Genomic DNA, 21,854 nt, shown 5'->3' with positions numbered 1-21,854 from the left:
AAAGAAAGGCAAACCCACACCCGAAGTCCCATCCAGAGAGGACTCTCCCACCCTCGCGGAAGTGCGAGGCCCTCGGCCCGTGCCCAGACCCGCTCGTGCACCCCATCCCCCCATCCTCTCCAGCGACTTCCCAGCAGAGCCAGCCCTCGAGAGCTCAGCCGCTCAGGCACGAGCCCGTTCCAAGTGAACAGCGAGACCCCGGGCACACTCCAGGCCCTGCCTTTTCCCAGGAGGCTGCATCATGCACACGGCCGAGAGGAACTCGCTCCTCGTCGGAACTCTTGGTGCGTCACACAGGGCGTGCCGCACACAGCGTGTGCCTGGGCGTCTGCACGCATGTGCGTCAGAGCCGACCTACCGCCACAGCCCCAGAGATGGCCGCGGCTTCTTGTTCTTCCCCTTGGTCGCTCTGGCCCTCCCGCTGGCACAAGGGCCGTTGCCGACGTTCTTCGGCCCCGGAGGCGGGGTGTCCGTGCTGGGACGGTCGAGCCGCTCGTGCTCCTGTTGGGGCGGCGTGCGGTTTCTCCCTCCTCCGTGTTTGGACTGGTGAATCACGACTGCGCCGGCAGGCAGGGCAGACTGGACCTTCCGGAGCTCCAAGGCCGGCTTCGGTCGGTTGAGTTCTTGCAGGCGTCTCCACTGCTCTAAGCTCATCCCTTCGGCCTCTGTGTCCCCCGGGGACTCCTCCGACCCAGGAGCTCTGCCGCCGGCGTCTCCTGCAGGCTGCCCGGGGTCTGTGGGGTCAGCCCCGACGGGGGCCGCTGCCCCTCGCCCAGCGCCCCCTTCCCACGCACCCTCCCGGGCGTAGAACAGGACGTAGGCGCTCTGGCTCAGGGCAGCGGTCTCGTCACAGGCGGTCACCTTGGCATCGTCCATCTTATACCATTGGCCGTTGCCCGCTCGGACGTAACAGAAGTAGTGTCCTCGCTCACAGCTCCACCCGGAGTGCACCAGCACGGCATAGAGCACGTAGCCCAGTGGCCCTGCCTTCCGCTCAGACGTGTAGGGCTGCAGGTCCAAGCACTGGGGATAGCGCACCTCCTGAGCCCTTTTGGCCCCGCTCACCGGTGTGAACCGCTTCAGCACCAGCACCAGGACCTGGGAGGTGCTGTGCACAGTCAACCTCTTGGTGGCAGGCACCTTCCGGAGACAGACGCCGCAGTCATAGGCATTGTCCGCGTCCAGCTTCTCGGGCTTCACCAGCTCGCTCAGAGCTTGCTCCACACTCTGAGCCGCCGTGATATCCAGGCTGATGTCCAGATAAGGGTCGAACGTGTCCGAGACACCGAGGCAGTGGAGACACTGGATCTGAGACCTCCACGTCCCGCCGAAGATCTGACGGATGACGGTGGTGTCCCCCGAGGCATGGCCCGACGGCTGGGATGCACTCAAGCACCCTTGCTGCATGGCATTCAGAGTGAACATCAGAAACTCGTGGGCATCCTCCTGCTGGTGTCTGTGGAAGCCCGCCAGCAGGTCCTTGCGGGGCCGGATCACCTCTCCCGCGTGAAGGAGGGCTCGGGTCACGTGAGCGCGCATGGCACAGAGCGTGCAGGCGCTGCGGGCCGGACAGAGGGTGGCGTGCGGCTGGGACACCATCCAGCTGGCCAGGGGCGGCGTGTGGCTCAGACACTGCAGCGCCGCGTTCACGTAGCAGGTGTTCCCCAGATTCTGAAGCCCAGCCCCCACCCCCCACGGCCCCTTCCAACTCAGGGCGCCTGTCTGGCCAGGCCTCAGCCCTGCCGACCCAGGAGCCAAGTCACCCCGCTGCGGACGCCCAAGCGCCGGCGACGGCCCCTCAGGGACAGAGGGTCCCCGAAGGGCATCCGCACCAGCGGCGCTGGGCCCACCACCTTGCCCTCCGGGGAAGACGTCGAAGGGAGACGGACACACAGCTCCCCCGTGCTCAGAAGCAGCGCCCGGGGCTCTGCACACGAGGCCCACGAGGGTTTCCATCTCCTACCTGCAGCTGCACGCCGACGCCTCCTTCCCTCAGACGGTCCGGCTCCAAAAAAGGGCCTGGGCCCCGCCCCCTCGGGCCTCTGGGGGTTTCCCCACAGCCCCACCCCCGCACCTGCAAGCTCCTCATTGGCTGAGGCGGCCGAGGGCGTGGCCACTCCCACTCCCGCCATCCAACCACCCACACTTTTCTCGGGGAATTCCCCTTGACCGGGCCCCACACGCACTTCCGACCTGACCCCCTGGACCAAAGGGCTCAGGATGCAAATGATTCGGGGGCATTGGGCCTTCCAGCCTTGCCCGCTGGACAGTCACTGCGGGGCTTCCAAGTTCAGCACACAAATGCCGGCTGGACAGGACTTCCGTGGGCTCACCATTCACATCCTAACACACTTGTGGACACATATGTCTGCCCACCGACCCTCTCCCCTTTAGGGGTCTCCCCACCCCCGACCCCGGCCTGAACAACCCCTCCCCGGACGACAATAAACCCTCGCCTCAACTTTGCACTCCAGTGAGGCCCTCCCCAATTTCGATGCGTTCTCACTGGACACTCTTCTAGCGTTCAGGGTCCTAGCACCGAAACATGCCGACAGAGTGGCACATACGCTTTTCTTCCTTCAGGGCCGTTGGTCAAGATCCAAAGCGAGCTCATTTGGAAAGGCATAGGCTCCCTGCAACTTTGGATTCATTTCTGCAGCTCCTTTTCTCTCTCCGTTGCCTTTTTTCTTCCTTTATTTATTTATTTATTTATTTTTCTGGTTGGTGTTTTCGGGTTTTTTGAGTGTTTTTTTTTTTTTCCATTTATCTTTTAACTTTTTTTCTTATTTTGTGTTCATTTTGTAATTTTTTTTGTTGCTTTTATTCTCTTTCTCTATTTTATATACACCAGTTGACTCATACAGTCGTCTTTCAAACGCCAGGGCTCAAAATGCGCTATAACTCAAGGTATAAAAAAGGTTTCCCTCCTGGAGGAGGATGACTGTTGCTTTCCTTCTCGGTGTGTGACATGTGTGTTTGTTTGCTCTCCCGTCCTGGACATTATGCTTGCCTTCCAGGACTATGGGGGTTTGACCGTCCACGGGTTTACCGTAGCTGAAGTGTTGATTCTGTTGATCCTCACTAGGAAAGGAGAGCCCTGACCCTGCTTTCTTCCTTAGCCTATTGCACCCCTCCCACCTCCCGCTCCCCCATCCCATTCTAGGAGCCTACCGCTTTGTGATTTATGATCCAAGTGCTCACACCCTTCCTGTCCTCTTGCCTCCTTCCCGTGGCACAGAGAAGCCAGATCAGCCAGGATTTTTCTCTCTTTTGCCCGGATTTCACCCAGCATAAGGCCACCTTCCCATTCCCTCTGCCCCGCAGCTGCAATCGACATTCTTCTCCTTTTTCTCCTCCTCCTCCTCCTCCTCCTCCTCCTCCTCCTCCTCCTCCTCCTTCTTCTTCAGAGGGTGTGGATGGGGTAAGCAGTAAGTCCATTTGAGACGATGGGGCAGAGGAAGATGGGTGGTGCTGATGAGGGCGGGCTGTGGGTGGCTCCACTTCCTCGTGCAGGGCACGCCTGTACATGTTCTTGGGGGAAGATACCGCGCATCATTCTTTGTCCTCTCTACGTGTGGAGGGCAATTGCGGTGTAGGTACCCGTGAGGGGGAAACAAGCCATCGGAACGTTCTCTGTTCCTTGCCACGCCGACTAGCGCAGTCAGGAGCCAGAGTTGCCCCCTCGAGGTCTGAGATGCTACATCGCAAATTCCCGGTTTGCCGTTTGATGGAGGGTTTGGGGTTTGAAGCCAGCAGCCAAGCAAAAGAAAGAAAACGCAAGAGGTGGTCGATAAGGGGCCTCAGGTGCCCCTCCAGCGCGTCACGGGCTCATGAGGCAGTCGAGAAAGCGGCCAGGGGAGGACAGCTTCCCCACCGCCCCAGGCACTTTGGAGGCCGGCCGCATCTCCTGGCGTCCAGAGGCGTTTGTCCGGGGCCCAGCGGGCTGATTCTGCCAGACAGGACGGGCAGAGTCGGAAGTCCAGTTGTCTTGCTATCACGATGTAGGGTAGGCTTGGGTCTTTCCTCAGTGCGGGGAGGACCTTTGCTTTCAGAAACGAACGTGGCGCGACATACCTCCACTTAGGCACCAGTGCGATGCTGGTGGAGAAGTTTCTTTGGGACTGGTTGGGCGGCCTGGTGGCGGTGCTCACGGCCTTGTGGATCGCTTCTCCTTTGTTGGCACTTGGAGCTTCTCCGGCATACTCCTCGCACCGGACATGGAGCCCCAGGGATCTCTGCGGACGAGCGTGGTGCCGGGGACGCACGCATCCCCGCCTCATTCCTGCCGGACCCTCTGCCAAGTAGCACGAGGCCTCCCAAAGGACAGCCACCCATAAAGACTGCTTGCCCATCTCCTCCCCGGACGCCTCCGGACGTTTGGGGCCTTTTCGAGAGCCTGACCGGCCGGAAGGAGTCGGTGCGTGGACCTGCACCCGCTCTTCCCTGCCCCCCCGAAGGGCTCCGGAGATCGTCTCCTTGCTCGGCTGGCTGGGGGCGTTCTGCGAGGCGTCTCCAGGCCGCGCCACTCACCCGAGGCCAGCGGTGCGGCCAGGGAACGGAGACGGGGAAAGAAAGGCAAACCCACACCCGAAGTCCCATCCAGAGAGGACTCTCCCACCCTCGCGGAAGTGCGAGGCCCTCGGCCCGTGCCCAGACCCGCTCGTGCACCCCATCCCCCCATCCTCTCCAGCGACTTCCCAGCAGAGCCAGCCCTCGAGAGCTCAGCCGCTCAGGCACGAGCCCGTTCCAAGTGAACAGCGAGACCCCGGGCACACTCCAGGCCCTGCCTTTTCCCAGGAGGCTGCATCATGCACACGGCCGAGAGGAACTCGCTCCTCGTCGGAACTCTTGGTGCGTCACACAGGGCGTGCCGCACACAGCGTGTGCCTGGGCGTCTGCACGCATGTGCGTCAGAGCCGACCTACCGCCACAGCCCCAGAGATGGCCGCGGCTTCTTGTTCTTCCCCTTGGTCGCTCTGGCCCTCCCGCTGGCACAAGGGCCGTTGCCGACGTTCTTCGGCCCCGGAGGCGGGGTGTCCGTGCTGGGACGGTCGAGCCGCTCGTGCTCCTGTTGGGGCGGCGTGCGGTTTCTCCCTCCTCCGTGTTTGGACTGGTGAATCACGACTGCGCCGGCAGGCAGGGCAGACTGGACCTTCCGGAGCTCCAAGGCCGGCTTCGGTCGGTTGAGTTCTTGCAGGCGTCTCCACTGCTCTAAGCTCATCCCTTCGGCCTCTGTGTCCCCCGGGGACTCCTCCGACCCAGGAGCTCTGCCGCCGGCGTCTCCTGCAGGCTGCCCGGGGTCTGTGGGGTCAGCCCCGACGGGGGCCGCTGCCCCTCGCCCAGCGCCCCCTTCCCACGCACCCTCCCGGGCGTAGAACAGGACGTAGGCGCTCTGGCTCAGGGCAGCGGTCTCGTCACAGGCGGTCACCTTGGCATCGTCCATCTTATACCATTGGCCGTTGCCCGCTCGGACGTAACAGAAGTAGTGTCCTCGCTCACAGCTCCACCCGGAGTGCACCAGCACGGCATAGAGCACGTAGCCCAGTGGCCCTGCCTTCCGCTCAGACGTGTAGGGCTGCAGGTCCAAGCACTGGGGATAGCGCACCTCCTGAGCCCTTTTGGCCCCGCTCACCGGTGTGAACCGCTTCAGCACCAGCACCAGGACCTGGGAGGTGCTGTGCACAGTCAACCTCTTGGTGGCAGGCACCTTCCGGAGACAGACGCCGCAGTCATAGGCATTGTCCGCGTCCAGCTTCTCGGGCTTCACCAGCTCGCTCAGAGCTTGCTCCACACTCTGAGCCGCCGTGATATCCAGGCTGATGTCCAGATAAGGGTCGAACGTGTCCGAGACACCGAGGCAGTGGAGACACTGGATCTGAGACCTCCACGTCCCGCCGAAGATCTGACGGATGACGGTGGTGTCCCCCGAGGCATGGCCCGACGGCTGGGATGCACTCAAGCACCCTTGCTGCATGGCATTCAGAGTGAACATCAGAAACTCGTGGGCATCCTCCTGCTGGTGTCTGTGGAAGCCCGCCAGCAGGTCCTTGCGGGGCCGGATCACCTCTCCCGCGTGAAGGAGGGCTCGGGTCACGTGAGCGCGCATGGCACAGAGCGTGCAGGCGCTGCGGGCCGGACAGAGGGTGGCGTGCGGCTGGGACACCATCCAGCTGGCCAGGGGCGGCGTGTGGCTCAGACACTGCAGCGCCGCGTTCACGTAGCAGGTGTTCCCCAGATTCTGAAGCCCAGCCCCCACCCCCCACGGCCCCTTCCAACTCAGGGCGCCTGTCTGGCCAGGCCTCAGCCCTGCCGACCCAGGAGCCAAGTCACCCCGCTGCGGACGCCCAAGCGCCGGCGACGGCCCTTCAGGGACAGAGGGTCCCCGAAGGGCATCCGCACCAGCGGCGCTGGGCCCACCACCTTGCCCTCCGGGGAAGACGTCGAAGGGAGACGGACACACAGCTCCCCCGTGCTCAGAAGCAGCGCCCGGGGCTCTGCACACGAGGCCCACGAGGGTTTCCATCTCCTACCTGCAGCTGCACGCCGACGCCTCCTTCCCTCAGACGGTCCGGCTCCAAAAAAGGGCCTGGGCCCCGCCCCCTCGGGCCTCTGGGGGTTTCCCCACAGCCCCACCCCCGCACCTGCAAGCTCCTCATTGGCTGAGGCGGCCGAGGGCGTGGCCACTCCCACTCCCGCCATCCAACCACCCACACTTTTCTCGGGGAATTCCCCTTGACCGGGCCCCACACGCACTTCCGACCTGACCCCCTGGACCAAAGGGCTCAGGATGCAAATGATTCGGGGGCATTGGGCCTTCCAGCCTTGCCCGCTGGACAGTCACTGCGGGGCTTCCAAGTTCAGCACACAAATGCCGGCTGGACAGGACTTCCGTGGGCTCACCATTCACATCCTAACACACTTGTGGACACATATGTCTGCCCACCGACCCTCTCCCCTTTAGGGGTCTCCCCACCCCCGACCCCGGCCTGAACAACCCCTCCCCGGACGACAATAAACCCTCGCCTCAACTTTGCACTCCAGTGAGGCCCTCCCCAATTTCGATGCGTTCTCACTGGACACTCTTCTAGCGTTCAGGGTCCTAGCACCGAAACATGCCGACAGAGTGGCACATACGCTTTTCTTCCTTCAGGGCCGTTGGTCAAGATCCAAAGCGAGCTCATTTGGAAAGGCATAGGCTCCCTGCAACTTTGGATTCATTTCTGCAGCTCCTTTTCTCTCTCCGTTGCCTTTTTTCTTCCTTTATTTATTTATTTATTTATTTTTCTGGTTGGTGTTTTCGGGTTTTTTGAGTGTTTTTTTTTTTCCATTTATCTTTTAACTTTTTTTCTTATTTTGTGTTCATTTTGTAATTTTTTTTGTTGCTTTTATTCTCTTTCTCTATTTTATATACACCAGTTGACTCATACAGTCGTCTTTCAAACGCCAGGGCTCAAAATGCGCTATAACTCAAGGTATAAAAAAGGTTTCCCTCCTGGAGGAGGATGACTGTTGCTTTCCTTCTCGGTGTGTGACATGTGTGTTTGTTTGCTCTCCCGTCCTGGACATTATGCTTGCCTTCCAGGACTATGGGGGTTTGACCGTCCACGGGTTTACCGTAGCTGAAGTGTTGATTCTGTTGATCCTCACTAGGAAAGGAGAGCCCTGACCCTGCTTTCTTCCTTAGCCTATTGCACCCCTCCCACCTCCCGCTCCCCCATCCCATTCTAGGAGCCTACCGCTTTGTGATTTATGATCCAAGTGCTCACACCCTTCCTGTCCTCTTGCCTCCTTCCCGTGGCACAGAGAAGCCAGATCAGCCAGGATTTTTCTCTCTTTTGCCCGGATTTCACCCAGCATAAGGCCACCTTCCCATTCCCTCTGCCCCGCAGCTGCAATCGACATTCTTCTCCTTTTTCTCCTCCTCCTCCTCCTCCTCCTCCTCCTCCTCCTTCTTCTTCAGAGGGTGTGGATGGGGTAAGCAGTAAGTCCATTTGAGACGATGGGGCAGAGGAAGATGGGTGGTGCTGATGAGGGCGGGCTGTAGGTGGCTCCACTTCCTCGTGCAGGGCACGCCTGTACATGTTCTTGGGGGAAGATACCGCGCATCATTCTTTGTCCTCTCTACGTGTGGAGGGCAATTGCGGTGTAGGTACCCGTGAGGGGGAAACAAGCCATCGGAACGTTCTCTGTTCCTTGCCACGCCGACTAGCGCAGTCAGGAGCCAGAGTTGCCCCCTCGAGGTCTGAGATGCTACATCGCAAATTCCCGGTTTGCCGTTTGATGGAGGGTTTGGGGTTTGAAGCCAGCAGCCAAGCAAAAGAAAGAAAACGCAAGAGGTGGTCGATAAGGGGCCTCAGGTGCCCCTCCAGCGCGTCACGGGCTCATGAGGCAGTCGAGAAAGCGGCCAGGGGAGGACAGCTTCCCCACCGCCCCAGGCACTTTGGAGGCCGGCCGCATCTCCTGGCGTCCAGAGGCGTTTGTCTGGGGCCCAGCGGGCTGATTCTGCCAGACAGGACGGGCAGAGTCGGAAGTCCAGTTGTCTTGCTATCACGATGTAGGGTAGGCTTGGGTCTTTCCTCAGTGCGGGGAGGACCTTTGCTTTCAGAAACGAACGTGGCGCGACATATCTCCACTTAGGCACCAGTGCGATGCTGGTGGAGAAGTTTCTTTGGGACTGGTTGGGCGGCCTGGTGGCGGTGCTCACGGCCTTGTGGATCGCTTCTCCTTTGTTGGCACTTGGAGCTTCTCCGGCATACTCCTCGCACCGGACATGGAGCCCCAGGGATCTCTGCGGACGAGCGTGGTGCCGGGGACGCACGCATCCCCGCCTCATTCCTGCCGGACCCTCTGCCAAGTAGCACGAGGCCTCCCAAAGGACAGCCACCCATAAAGACTGCTTGCCCATCTCCTCCCCGGACGCCTCCGGACGTTTGGGGCCTTTTCGAGAGCCTGACCGGCCGGAAGGAGTCGGTGCGTGGACCTGCACCTGCTCTTCCCTGCCCCCCGAAGGGCTCCGGAGATCGTCTCCTTGCTCGGCTGGCTGGGGGCGTTCTGCGAGGCGTCTCCAGGCCGCGCCACTCACCCGAGGCCAGCGGTGCGGCCAGGGAACGGAGACGGGGAAAGAAAGGCAAACCCACACCCGAAGTCCCATCCAGAGAGGACTCTCCCACCCTCGCGGAAGTGCGAGGCCCTCGGCCCGTGCCCAGACCCGCTCGTGCACCCCATCCCCCCATCCTCTCCAGCGACTTCCCAGCAGAGCCAGCCCTCGAGAGCTCAGCCGCTCAGGCACGAGCCCGTTCCAAGTGAACAGCGAGACCCCGGGCACACTCCAGGCCCTGCCTTTTCCCAGGAGGCTGCATCATGCACACGGCCGAGAGGAACTCGCTCCTCGTCGGAACTCTTGGTGCGTCACACAGGGCGTGCCGCACACAGCGTGTGCCTGGGCGTCTGCACGCATGTGCGTCAGAGCCGACCTACCGCCACAGCCCCAGAGATGGCCGCGGCTTCTTGTTCTTCCCCTTGGTCGCTCTGGCCCTCCCGCTGGCACAAGGGCCGTTGCCGACGTTCTTCGGCCCCGGAGGCGGGGTGTCCGTGCTGGGACGGTCGAGCCGCTCGTGCTCCTGTTGGGGCGGCGTGCGGTTTCTCCCTCCTCCGTGTTTGGACTGGTGAATCACGACTGCGCCGGCAGGCAGGGCAGACTGGACCTTCCGGAGCTCCAAGGCCGGCTTCGGTCGGTTGAGTTCTTGCAGGCGTCTCCACTGCTCTAAGCTCATCCCTTCGGCCTCTGTGTCCCCCGGGGACTCCTCCGACCCAGGAGCTCTGCCGCCGGCGTCTCCTGCAGGCTGCCCGGGGTCTGTGGGGTCAGCCCCGACGGGGGCCGCTGCCCCTCGCCCAGCGCCCCCTTCCCACGCACCCTCCCGGGCGTAGAACAGGACGTAGGCGCTCTGGCTCAGGGCAGCGGTCTCGTCACAGGCGGTCACCTTGGCATCGTCCATCTTATACCATTGGCCGTTGCCCGCTCGGACGTAACAGAAGTAGTGTCCTCGCTCACAGCTCCACCCGGAGTGCACCAGCACGGCATAGAGCACGTAGCCCAGTGGCCCTGCCTTCCGCTCAGACGTGTAGGGCTGCAGGTCCAAGCACTGGGGATAGCGCACCTCCTGAGCCCTTTTGGCCCCGCTCACCGGTGTGAACCGCTTCAGCACCAGCACCAGGACCTGGGAGGTGCTGTGCACAGTCAACCTCTTGGTGGCAGGCACCTTCCGGAGACAGACGCCGCAGTCATAGGCATTGTCCGCGTCCAGCTTCTCGGGCTTCACCAGCTCGCTCAGAGCTTGCTCCACACTCTGAGCCGCCGTGATATCCAGGCTGATGTCCAGATAAGGGTCGAACGTGTCCGAGACACCGAGGCAGTGGAGACACTGGATCTGAGACCTCCACGTCCCGCCGAAGATCTGACGGATGACGGTGGTGTCCCCCGAGGCATGGCCCGACGGCTGGGATGCACTCAAGCACCCTTGCTGCATGGCATTCAGAGTGAACATCAGAAACTCGTGGGCATCCTCCTGCTGGTGTCTGTGGAAGCCCGCCAGCAGGTCCTTGCGGGGCCGGATCACCTCTCCCGCGTGAAGGAGGGCTCGGGTCACGTGAGCGCGCATGGCACAGAGCGTGCAGGCGCTGCGGGCCGGACAGAGGGTGGCGTGCGGCTGGGACACCATCCAGCTGGCCAAGGGCGGCGTGTGGCTCAGACACTGCAGCGCCGCGTTCACGTAGCAGGTGTTCCCCAGATTCTGAAGCCCAGCCCCCACCCCCCACGGCCCCTTCCAACTCAGGGCGCCTGTCTGGCCAGGCCTCAGCCCTGCCGACCCAGGAGCCAAGTCACCCCGCTGCGGACGCCCAAGCGCCGGCGACGGCCCCTCAGGGACAGAGGGTCCCCGAAGGGCATCCGCACCAGCGGCGCTGGGCCCACCACCTTGCCCTCCGGGGAAGACGTCGAAGGGAGACGGACACACAGCTCCCCCGTGCTCAGAAGCAGCGCCCGGGGCTCTGCACACGAGGCCCACGAGGGTTTCCATCTCCTACCTGCAGCTGCACGCCGACGCCTCCTTCCCTCAGACGGTCCGGCTCCAAAAAAGGGCCTGGGCCCCGCCCCCTCGGGCCTCTGGGGGTTTCCCCACAGCCCCACCCCCGCACCTGCAAGCTCCTCATTGGCTGAGGCGGCCGAGGGCGTGGCCACTCCCACTCCCGCCATCCAACCACCCACACTTTTCTCGGGGAATTCCCCTTGACCGGGCCCCACACGCACTTCCGACCTGACCCCCTGGACCAAAGGGCTCAGGATGCAAATGATTCGGGGGCATTGGGCCTTCCAGCCTTGCCCGCTGGACAGTCACTGCGGGGCTTCCAAGTTCAGCACACAAATGCCGGCTGGACAGGACTTCCGTGGGCTCACCATTCACATCCTAACACACTTGTGGACACATATGTCTGCCCACCGACCCTCTCCCCTTTAGGGGTCTCCCCACCCCCGACCCCGGCCTGAACAACCCCTCCCCGGACGACAATAAACCCTCGCCTCAACTTTGCACTCCAGTGAGGCCCTCCCCAATTTCGATGCGTTCTCACTGGACACTCTTCTAGCGTTCAGGGTCCTAGCACCGAAACATGCCGACAGAGTGGCACATACGCTTTTCTTCCTTCAGGGCCGTTGGTCAAGATCCAAAGCGAGCTCATTTGGAAAGGCATAGGCTCCCTGCAACTTTGGATTCATTTCTGCAGCTCCTTTTCTCTCTCCGTTGCCTTTTTTCTTCCTTTATTTATTTATTTATTTATTTTTCTGGTTGGTGTTTTCGGGTTTTTTGAGTGTTTTTTTTTTTTTCCATTTATCTTTTAACTTTTTTTCTTATTTTGTGTTCATTTTGTAATTTTTTTTGTTGCTTTTATTCTCTTTCTCTATTTTATATACACCAGTTGACTCATACAGTCGTCTTTCAAACGCCAGGGCTCAAAATGCGCTATAACTCAAGGTATAAAAAAGGTTTCCCTCCTGGAGGAGGATGACTGTTGCTTTCCTTCTCGGTGTGTGACATGTGTGTTTGTTTGCTCTCCCGTCCTGGACATTATGCTTGCCTTCCAGGACTATGGGGGTTTGACCGTCCACGGGTTTACCGTAGCTGAAGTGTTGATTCTGTTGATCCTCACTAGGAAAGGAGAGCCCTGACCCTGCTTTCTTCCTTAGCCTATTGCACCCCTCCCACCTCCCGCTCCCCCATCCCATTCTAGGAGCCTACCGCTTTGTGATTTATGATCCAAGTGCTCACACCCTTCCTGTCCTCTTGCCTCCTTCCCGTGGCACAGAGAAGCCAGATCAGCCAGGATTTTTCTCTCTTTTGCCCGGATTTCACCCAGCATAAGGCCACCTTCCCATTCCCTCTGCCCCGCAGCTGCAATCGACATTCTTCTCCTTTTTCTCCTCCTCCTCCTCCTCCTCCTCCTCCTCCTCCTCCTTCTTCTTCAGAGGGTGTGGATGGGGTAAGCAGTAAGTCCATTTGAGACGATGGGGCAGAGGAAGATGGGTGGTGCTGATGAGGGCGGGCTGTGGGTGGCTCCACTTCCTCGTGCAGGGCACGCCTGTACATGTTCTTGGGGGAAGATACCGCGCATCATTCTTTGTCCTCTCTACGTGTGGAGGGCAATTGCGGTGTAGGTACCCGTGAGGGGGAAACAAGCCATCGGAACGTTCTCTGTTCCTTGCCACGCCGACTAGCGCAGTCAGGAGCCAGAGTTGCCCCCTCGAGGTCTGAGATGCTACATCGCAAATTCCCGGTTTGCCGTTTGATGGAGGGTTTGGGGTTTGAAGCCAGCAGCCAAGCAAAAGAAAGAAAACGCAAGAGGTGGTCGATAAGGGGCCTCAGGTGCCCCTCCAGCGCGTCACGGGCTCATGAGGCAGTCGAGAAAGCGGCCAGGGGAGGACAGCTTCCCCACCGCCCCAGGCACTTTGGAGGCCGGCCGCATCTCCTGGCGTCCAGAGGCGTTTGTCCGGGGCCCAGCGGGCTGATTCTGCCAGACAGGACGGGCAGAGTCGGAAGTCCAGTTGTCTTGCTATCACGATGTAGGGTAGGCTTGGGTCTTTCCTCAGTGCGGGGAGGACCTTTGCTTTCAGAAACGAACGTGGCGCGACATACCTCCACTTAGGCACCAGTGCGATGCTGGTGGAGAAGTTTCTTTGGGACTGGTTGGGCGGCCTGGTGGCGGTGCTCACGGCCTTGTGGATCGCTTCTCCTTTGTTGGCACTTGGAGCTTCTCCGGCATACTCCTCGCACCGGACATGGAGCCCCAGGGATCTCTGCGGACGAGCGTGGTGCCGGGGACGCACGCATCCCCGCCTCATTCCTGCCGGACCCTCTGCCAAGTAGCACGAGGCCTCCCAAAGGACAGCCACCCATAAAGACTGCTTGCCCATCTCCTCCCCGGACGCCTCCGGACGTTTGGGGCCTTTTCGAGAGCCTGACCGGCCGGAAGGAGTCGGTGCGTGGACCTGCACCCGCTCTTCCCTGCCCCCCCGAAGGGCTCCGGAGATCGTCTCCTTGCTCGGCTGGCTGGGGGCGTTCTGCGAGGCGTCTCCAGGCCGCGCCACTCACCCGAGGCCAGCGGTGCGGCCAGGGAACGGAGACGGGGAAAGAAAGGCAAACCCACACCCGAAGTCCCATCCAGAGAGGACTCTCCCACCCTCGCGGAAGTGCGAGGCCCTCGGCCCGTGCCCAGACCCGCTCGTGCACCCCATCCCCCCATCCTCTCCAGCGACTTCCCAGCAGAGCCAGCCCTCGAGAGCTCAGCCGCTCAGGCACGAGCCCGTTCCAAGTGAACAGCGAGACCCCGGGCACACTCCAGGCCCTGCCTTTTCCCAGGAGGCTGCATCATGCACACGGCCGAGAGGAACTCGCTCCTCGTCGGAACTCTTGGTGCGTCACACAGGGCGTGCCGCACACAGCGTGTGCCTGGGCGTCTGCACGCATGTGCGTCAGAGCCGACCTACCGCCACAGCCCCAGAGATGGCCGCGGCTTCTTGTTCTTCCCCTTGGTCGCTCTGGCCCTCCCGCTGGCACAAGGGCCGTTGCCGACGTTCTTCGGCCCCGGAGGCGGGGTGTCCGTGCTGGGACGGTCGAGCCGCTCGTGCTCCTGTTGGGGCGGCGTGCGGTTTCTCCCTCCTCCGTGTTTGGACTGGTGAATCACGACTGCGCCGGCAGGCAGGGCAGACTGGACCTTCCGGAGCTCCAAGGCCGGCTTCGGTCGGTTGAGTTCTTGCAGGCGTCTCCACTGCTCTAAGCTCATCCCTTCGGCCTCTGTGTCCCCCGGGGACTCCTCCGACCCAGGAGCTCTGCCGCCGGCGTCTCCTGCAGGCTGCCCGGGGTCTGTGGGGTCAGCCCCGACGGGGGCCGCTGCCCCTCGCCCAGCGCCCCCTTCCCACGCACCCTCCCGGGCGTAGAACAGGACGTAGGCGCTCTGGCTCAGGGCAGCGGTCTCGTCACAGGCGGTCACCTTGGCATCGTCCATCTTATACCATTGGCCGTTGCCCGCTCGGACGTAACAGAAGTAGTGTCCTCGCTCACAGCTCCACCCGGAGTGCACCAGCACGGCATAGAGCACGTAGCCCAGTGGCCCTGCCTTCCGCTCAGACGTGTAGGGCTGCAGGTCCAAGCACTGGGGATAGCGCACCTCCTGAGCCCTTTTGGCCCCGCTCACCGGTGTGAACCGCTTCAGCACCAGCACCAGGACCTGGGAGGTGCTGTGCACAGTCAACCTCTTGGTGGCAGGCACCTTCCGGAGACAGACGCCGCAGTCATAGGCATTGTCCGCGTCCAGCTTCTCGGGCTTCACCAGCTCGCTCAGAGCTTGCTCCACACTCTGAGCCGCCGTGATATCCAGGCTGATGTCCAGATAAGGGTCGAACGTGTCCGAGACACCGAGGCAGTGGAGACACTGGATCTGAGACCTCCACGTCCCGCCGAAGATCTGACGGATGACGGTGGTGTCCCCCGAGGCATGGCCCGACGGCTGGGATGCACTCAAGCACCCTTGCTGCATGGCATTCAGAGTGAACATCAGAAACTCGTGGGCATCCTCCTGCTGGTGTCTGTGGAAGCCCGCCAGCAGGTCCTTGCGGGGCCGGATCACCTCTCCCGCGTGAAGGAGGGCTCGGGTCACGTGAGCGCGCATGGCACAGAGCGTGCAGGCGCTGCGGGCCGGACAGAGGGTGGCGTGCGGCTGGGACACCATCCAGCTGGCCAGGGGCGGCGTGTGGCTCAGACACTGCAGCGCCGCGTTCACGTAGCAGGTGTTCCCCAGATTCTGAAGCCCAGCCCCCACCCCCCACGGCCCCTTCCAACTCAGGGCGCCTGTCTGGCCAGGCCTCAGCCCTGCCGACCCAGGAGCCAAGTCACCCCGCTGCGGACGCCCAAGCGCCGGCGACGGCCCCTCAGGGACAGAGGGTCCCCGAAGGGCATCCGCACCAGCGGCGCTGGGCCCACCACCTTGCCCTCCGGGGAAGACGTCGAAGGGAGACGGACACACAGCTCCCCCGTGCTCAGAAGCAGCGCCCGGGGCTCTGCACACGAGGCCCACGAGGGTTTCCATCTCCTACCTGCAGCTGCACGCCGACGCCTCCTTCCCTCAGACGGTCCGGCTCCAAAAAAGGGCCTGGGCCCCGCCCCCTCGGGCCTCTGGGGGTTTCCCCACAGCCCCACCCCCGCACCTGCAAGCTCCTCATTGGCTGAGGCGGCCGAGGGCGTGGCCACTCCCACTCCCGCCATCCAACCACCCACACTTTTCTCGGGGAATTCCCCTTGACCGGGCCCCACACGCACTTCCGACCTGACCCCCTGGACCAAAGGGCTCAGGATGCAAATGATTCGGGGGCATTGGGCCTTCCAGCCTTGCCCGCTGGACAGTCACTGCGGGGCTTCCAAGTTCAGCACACAAATGCCGGCTGGACAGGACTTCCGTGGGCTCACCATTCACATCCTAACACACTTGTGGACACATATGTCTGCCCACCGACCCTCTCCCCTTTAGGGGTCTCCCCACCCCCGACCCCGGCCTGAACAACCCCTCCCCGGACGACAATAAACCCTCGCCTCAACTTTGCACTCCAGTGAGGCCCTCCCCAATTTCGATGCGTTCTCACTGGACACTCTTCTAGCGTTCAGGGTCCTAGCACCGAAACATGCCGACAGAGTGGCACATACGCTTTTCTTCCTTCAGGGCCGTTGGTCAAGATCCAAAGCGAGCTCATTTGGAAAGGCATAGGCTCCCTGCAACTTTGGATTCATTTCTGCAGCTCCTTTTCTCTCTCCGTTGCCTTTTTTCTTCCTTTATTTATTTATTTATTTATTTTTCTGGTTGGTGTTTTCGGGTTTTTTGAGTGTTTTTTTTTTTTCCATTTATCTTTTAACTTTTTTTCTTATTTTGTGTTCATTTTGTAATTTTTTTTGTTGCTTTTATTCTCTTTCTCTATTTTATATACACCAGTTGACTCATACAGTCGTCTTTCAAACGCCAGGGCTCAAAATGCGCTATAACTCAAGGTATAAAAAAGGTTTCCCTCCTGGAGGAGGATGACTGTTGCTTTCCTTCTCGGTGTGTGACATGTGTGTTTGTTTGCTCTCCCGTCCTGGACATTATGCTTGCCTTCCAGGACTATGGGGGTTTGACCGTCCACGGGTTTACCGTAGCTGAAGTGTTGATTCTGTTGATCCTCACTAGGAAAGGAGAGCCCTGACCCTGCTTTCTTCCTTAGCCTATTGCACCCCTCCCACCTCCCGCTCCCCCATCCCATTCTAGGAGCCTACCGCTTTGTGATTTATGATCCAAGTGCTCACACCCTTCCTGTCCTCTTGCCTCCTTCCCGTGGCACAGAGAAGCCAGATCAGCCAGGATTTTTCTCTCTTTTGCCCGGATTTCACCCAGCATAAGGCCACCTTCCCATTCCCTCTGCCCCGCAGCTGCAATCGACATTCTTCTCCTTTTTCTCCTCCTCCTCCTCCTCCTCCTCCTCCTCCTCCTCCTTCTTCTTCAGAGGGTGTGGATGGGGTAAGCAGTAAGTCCATTTGAGACGATGGGGCAGAGGAAGATGGGTGGTGCTGATGAGGGCGGGCTGTGGGTGGCTCCACTTCCTCGTGCAGGGCACGCCTGTACATGTTCTTGGGGGAAGATACCGCGCATCATTCTTTGTCCTCTCTACGTGTGGAGGGCAATTGCGGTGTAGGTACCCGTGAGGGGGAAACAAGCCATCGGAACGTTCTCTGTTCCTTGCCACGCCGACTAGCGCAGTCAGGAGCCAGAGTTGCCCCCTCGAGGTCTGAGATGCTACATCGCAAATTCCCGGTTTGCCGTTTGATGGAGGGTTTGGGGTTTGAAGCCAGCAGCCAAGCAAAAGAAAGAAAACGCAAGAGGTGGTCGATAAGGGGCCTCAGGTGCCCCTCCAGCGCGTCACGGGCTCATGAGGCAGTCGAGAAAGCGGCCAGGGGAGGACAGCTTCCCCACCGCCCCAGGCACTTTGGAGGCCGGCCGCATCTCCTGGCGTCCAGAGGCGTTTGTCCGGGGCCCAGCGGGCTGATTCTGCCAGACAGGACGGGCAGAGTCGGAAGTCCAGTTGTCTTGCTATCACGATGTAGGGTAGGCTTGGGTCTTTCCTCAGTGCGGGGAGGACCTTTGCTTTCAGAAACGAACGTGGCGCGACATACCTCCACTTAGGCACCAGTGCGATGCTGGTGGAGAAGTTTCTTTGGGACTGGTTGGGCGGCCTGGTGGCGGTGCTCACGGCCTTGTGGATCGCTTCTCCTTTGTTGGCACTTGGAGCTTCTCCGGCATACTCCTCGCACCGGACATGGAGCCCCAGGGATCTCTGCGGACGAGCGTGGTGCCGGGGACGCACGCATCCCCGCCTCATTCCTGCCGGACCCTCTGCCAAGTAGCACGAGGCCTCCCAAAGGACAGCCACCCATAAAGACTGCTTGCCCATCTCCTCCCCGGACGCCTCCGGACGTTTGGGGCCTTTTCGAGAGCCTGACCGGCCGGAAGGAGTCGGTGCGTGGACCTGCACCCGCTCTTCCCTGCCCCCCCGAAGGGCTCCGGAGATCGTCTCCTTGCTCGGCTGGCTGGGGGCGTTCTGCGAGGCGTCTCCAGGCCGCGCCACTCACCCGAGGCCAGCGGTGCGGCCAGGGAACGGAGACGGGGAAAGAAAGGCAAACCCACACCCGAAGTCCCATCCAGAGAGGACTCTCCCACCCTCGCGGAAGTGCGAGGCCCTCGGCCCGTGCCCAGACCCGCTCGTGCACCCCATCCCCCCATCCTCTCCAGCGACTTCCCAGCAGAGCCAGCCCTCGAGAGCTCAGCCGCTCAGGCACGAGCCCGTTCCAAGTGAACAGCGAGACCCCGGGCACACTCCAGGCCCTGCCTTTTCCCAGGAGGCTGCATCATGCACACGGCCGAGAGGAACTCGCTCCTCGTCGGAACTCTTGGTGCGTCACACAGGGCGTGCCGCACACAGCGTGTGCCTGGGCGTCTGCACGCATGTGCGTCAGAGCCGACCTACCGCCACAGCCCCAGAGATGGCCGCGGCTTCTTGTTCTTCCCCTTGGTCGCTCTGGCCCTCCCGCTGGCACAAGGGCCGTTGCCGACGTTCTTCGGCCCCGGAGGCGGGGTGTCCGTGCTGGGACGGTCGAGCCGCTCGTGCTCCTGTTGGGGCGGCGTGCGGTTTCTCCCTCCTCCGTGTTTGGACTGGTGAATCACGACTGCGCCGGCAGGCAGGGCAGACTGGACCTTCCGGAGCTCCAAGGCCGGCTTCGGTCGGTTGAGTTCTTGCAGGCGTCTCCACTGCTCTAAGCTCATCCCTTCGGCCTCTGTGTCCCCCGGGGACTCCTCCGACCCAGGTGCTCTGCCGCCGGCGTCTCCTGCAGGCTGCCCGGGGTCTGTGGGGTCAGCCCCGACGGGGGCCGCTGCCCCTCGCCCAGCGCCCCCTTCCCACGCACCCTCCCGGGCGTAGAACAGGACGTAGGCGCTCTGGCTCAGGGCAGCGGTCTCGTCACAGGCGGTCACCTTGGCATCGTCCATCTTATACCATTGGCCGTTGCCCGCTCGGACGTAACAGAAGTAGTGTCCTCGCTCACAGCTCCACCCGGAGTGCACCAGCACGGCATAGAGCACGTAGCCCAGTGGCCCTGCCTTCCGCTCAGACGTGTAGGGCTGCAGGTCCAAGCACTGGGGATAGCGCACCTCCTGAGCCCTTTTGGCCCCGCTCACCGGTGTGAACCGCTTCAGCACCAGCACCAGGACCTGGGAGGTGCTGTGCACAGTCAACCTCTTGGTGGCAGGCACCTTCCGGAGACAGACGCCGCAGTCATAGGCATTGTCCGCGTCCAGCTTCTCGGGCTTCACCAGCTCGCTCAGAGCTTGCTCCACACTCTGAGCCGCCGTGATATCCAGGCTGATGTCCAGATAAGGGTCGAACGTGTCCGAGACACCGAGGCAGTGGAGACACTGGATCTGAGACCTCCACGTCCCGCCGAAGATCTGACGGATGACGGTGGTGTCCCCCGAGGCATGGCCCGACGGCTGGGATGCACTCAAGCACCCTTGCTGCATGGCATTCAGAGTGAACATCAGAAACTCGTGGGCATCCTCCTGCTGGTGTCTGTGGAAGCCCGCCAGCAGGTCCTTGCGGGGCCGGATCACCTCTCCCGCGTGAAGGAGGGCTCGGGTCACGTGAGCGCGCATGGCACAGAGCGTGCAGGCGCTGCGGGCCGGACAGAGGGTGGCGTGCGGCTGGGACACCATCCAGCTGGCCAGGGGCGGCGTGTGGCTCAGACACTGCAGCGCCGCGTTCACGTAGCAGGTGTTCCCCAGATTCTGAAGCCCAGCCCCCACCCCCCACGGCCCCTTCCAACTCAGGGCGCCTGTCTGGCCAGGCCTCAGCCCTGCCGACCCAGGAGCCAAGTCACCCCGCTGCGGACGCCCAAGCGCCGGCGACGGCCCCTCAGGGACAGAGGGTCCCCGAAGGGCATCCGCACCAGCGGCGCTGGGCCCACCACCTTGCCCTCCGGGGAAGACGTCGAAGGGAGACGGACACACAGCTCCCCCGTGCTCAGAAGCAGCGCCCGGGGCTCTGCACACGAGGCCCACGAGGGTTTCCATCTCCTACCTGCAGCTGCACGCCGACGCCTCCTTCCCTCAGACGGTCCGGCTCCAAAAAAGGGCCTGGGCCCCGCCCCCTCGGGCCTCTGGGGGTTTCCCCACAGCCCCACCCCCGCACCTGCAAGCTCCTCATTGGCTGAGGCGGCCGAGGGCGTGGCCACTCCCACTCCCGCCATCCAACCACCCACACTTTTCTCGGGGAATTCCCCTTGACCGGGCCCCACACGCACTTCCGACCTGACCCCCTGGACCAAAGGGCTCAGGATGCAAATGATTCGGGGGCATTGGGCCTTCCAGCCTTGCCCGCTGGACAGTCACTGCGGGGCTTCCAAGTTCAGCACACAAATGCCGGCTGGACAGGACTTCCGTGGGCTCACCATTCACATCCTAACACACTTGTGGACACATATGTCTGCCCACCGACCCTCTCCCCTTTAGGGGTCTCCCCACCCCCGACCCCGGCCTGAACAACCCCTCCCCGGACGACAATAAACCCTCGCCTCAACTTTGCACTCCAGTGAGGCCCTCCCCAATTTCGATGCGTTCTCACTGGACACTCTTCTAGCGTTCAGGGTCCTAGCACCGAAACATGCCGACAGAGTGGCACATACGCTTTTCTTCCTTCAGGGCCGTTGGTCAAGATCCAAAGCGAGCTCATTTGGAAAGGCATAGGCTCCCTGCAACTTTGGATTCATTTCTGCAGCTCCTTTTCTCTCTCCGTTGCCTTTTTTCTTCCTTTATTTATTTATTTATTTATTTTTCTGGTTGGTGTTTTCGGGTTTTTTGAGTGTTTTTTTTTTTTCCATTTATCTTTTAACTTTTTTTCTTATTTTGTGTTCATTTTGTAATTTTTTTTGTTGCTTTTATTCTCTTTCTCTATTTTATATACACCAGTTGACTCATACAGTCGTCTTTCAAACGCCAGGGCTCAAAATGCGCTATAACTCAAGGTATAAAAAAGGTTTCCCTCCTGGAGGAGGATGACTGTTGCTTTCCTTCTCGGTGTGTGACATGTGTGTTTGTTTGCTCTCCCGTCCTGGACATTATGCTTGCCTTCCAGGACTATGGGGGTTTGACCGTCCACGGGTTTACCGTAGCTGAAGTGTTGATTCTGTTGATCCTCACTAGGAAAGGAGAGCCCTGACCCTGCTTTCTTCCTTAGCCTATTGCACCCCTCCCACCTCCCGCTCCCCCATCCCATTCTAGGAGCCTACCGCTTTGTGATTTATGATCCAAGTGCTCACACCCTTCCTGTCCTCTTGCCTCCTTCCCGTGGCACAGAGAAGCCAGATCAGCCAGGATTTTTCTCTCTTTTGCCCGGATTTCACCCAGCATAAGGCCACCTTCCCATTCCCTCTGCCCCGCAGCTGCAATCGACATTCTTCTCCTTTTTCTCCTCCTCCTCCTCCTCCTCCTCCTCCTCCTCCTCCTTCTTCTTCAGAGGGTGTGGATGGGGTAAGCAGTAAGTCCATTTGAGACGATGGGGCAGAGGAAGATGGGTGGTGCTGATGAGGGCGGGCTGTGGGTGGCTCCACTTCCTCGTGCAGGGCACGCCTGTACATGTTCTTGGGGGAAGATACCGCGCATCATTCTTTGTCCTCTCTACGTGTGGAGGGCAATTGCGGTGTAGGTACCCGTGAGGGGGAAACAAGCCATCGGAACGT

At 61.1% G+C, this 21,854-nt stretch overlaps 5 protein-coding genes across 5 annotated transcripts; all 5 read right to left on the bottom strand.

Annotated features, from left to right (window-relative positions):
• Positions 1–354: 354 nt before the first annotated feature.
• Positions 355–1,956, bottom strand: LOC129637696 (ubiquitin carboxyl-terminal hydrolase 17-like protein 6). The gene has a single exon (XM_055561912.1). It carries the CDS (start codon positions 1,954–1,956, stop codon positions 355–357), a length of 1,602 nt encoding a protein of 533 aa, XP_055417887.1.
• A 2,756-nt stretch (positions 1,957–4,712) lies between these two features.
• On the bottom strand, positions 4,713–6,523 carry LOC129637695 (ubiquitin carboxyl-terminal hydrolase 17-like protein 6). Its single transcript, XM_055561911.1, has one exon. The coding sequence runs from the start codon at positions 6,521–6,523 to the stop codon at positions 4,922–4,924; it is 1,602 nt and encodes a 533-aa protein (XP_055417886.1). The 3' UTR covers positions 4,713–4,921.
• Positions 6,524–9,264: 2,741 nt separating this feature from the next.
• Positions 9,265–11,255, bottom strand: LOC129637792 (ubiquitin carboxyl-terminal hydrolase 17-like protein 6). Its single transcript, XM_055562070.1, has one exon. The coding sequence runs from the start codon at positions 11,073–11,075 to the stop codon at positions 9,474–9,476; it is 1,602 nt and encodes a 533-aa protein (XP_055418045.1). The 5' UTR covers positions 11,076–11,255; the 3' UTR covers positions 9,265–9,473.
• Positions 11,256–13,822: 2,567 nt separating this feature from the next.
• On the bottom strand, positions 13,823–15,633 carry LOC129637694 (ubiquitin carboxyl-terminal hydrolase 17-like protein 6). The gene has a single exon (XM_055561910.1). The coding sequence runs from the start codon at positions 15,631–15,633 to the stop codon at positions 14,032–14,034; it is 1,602 nt and encodes a 533-aa protein (XP_055417885.1). The 3' UTR covers positions 13,823–14,031.
• A 2,746-nt stretch (positions 15,634–18,379) lies between these two features.
• LOC129637693 (ubiquitin carboxyl-terminal hydrolase 17-like protein 6) lies at positions 18,380–20,190 on the bottom strand. Its single transcript, XM_055561909.1, has one exon. It carries the CDS (start codon positions 20,188–20,190, stop codon positions 18,589–18,591), a length of 1,602 nt encoding a protein of 533 aa, XP_055417884.1. The 3' UTR covers positions 18,380–18,588.
• Between the last annotated feature and the right edge of the window lie 1,664 nt (positions 20,191–21,854).

The sequence above is a fragment of the Bubalus kerabau genome, chromosome 23, assembly GCF_029407905.1.
Source record: "Bubalus kerabau isolate K-KA32 ecotype Philippines breed swamp buffalo chromosome 23, PCC_UOA_SB_1v2, whole genome shotgun sequence".
NCBI lineage: Eukaryota > Metazoa > Chordata > Mammalia > Artiodactyla > Bovidae > Bubalus > Bubalus kerabau.
The sequence above is the reverse complement of the archived record's forward strand: the minus strand, read 5'-3'. Positions and strand labels throughout refer to the sequence as shown.

Excerpts from the sequence above, each read along its gene's own strand:
- LOC129637695 (XM_055561911.1), bottom strand. The coding sequence starts at position 6,523 with ATGGAAACCCTCGTGGGCCTCGTGTGCAGAGCCCCGGGCGCTGCTTCT.
- LOC129637792 (XM_055562070.1), bottom strand. The coding sequence starts at position 11,075 with ATGGAAACCCTCGTGGGCCTCGTGTGCAGAGCCCCGGGCGCTGCTTCT.
- LOC129637694 (XM_055561910.1), bottom strand. The coding sequence starts at position 15,633 with ATGGAAACCCTCGTGGGCCTCGTGTGCAGAGCCCCGGGCGCTGCTTCT.
- LOC129637696 (XM_055561912.1), bottom strand. The coding sequence starts at position 1,956 with ATGGAAACCCTCGTGGGCCTCGTGTGCAGAGCCCCGGGCGCTGCTTCT.
- LOC129637693 (XM_055561909.1), bottom strand. The coding sequence starts at position 20,190 with ATGGAAACCCTCGTGGGCCTCGTGTGCAGAGCCCCGGGCGCTGCTTCT.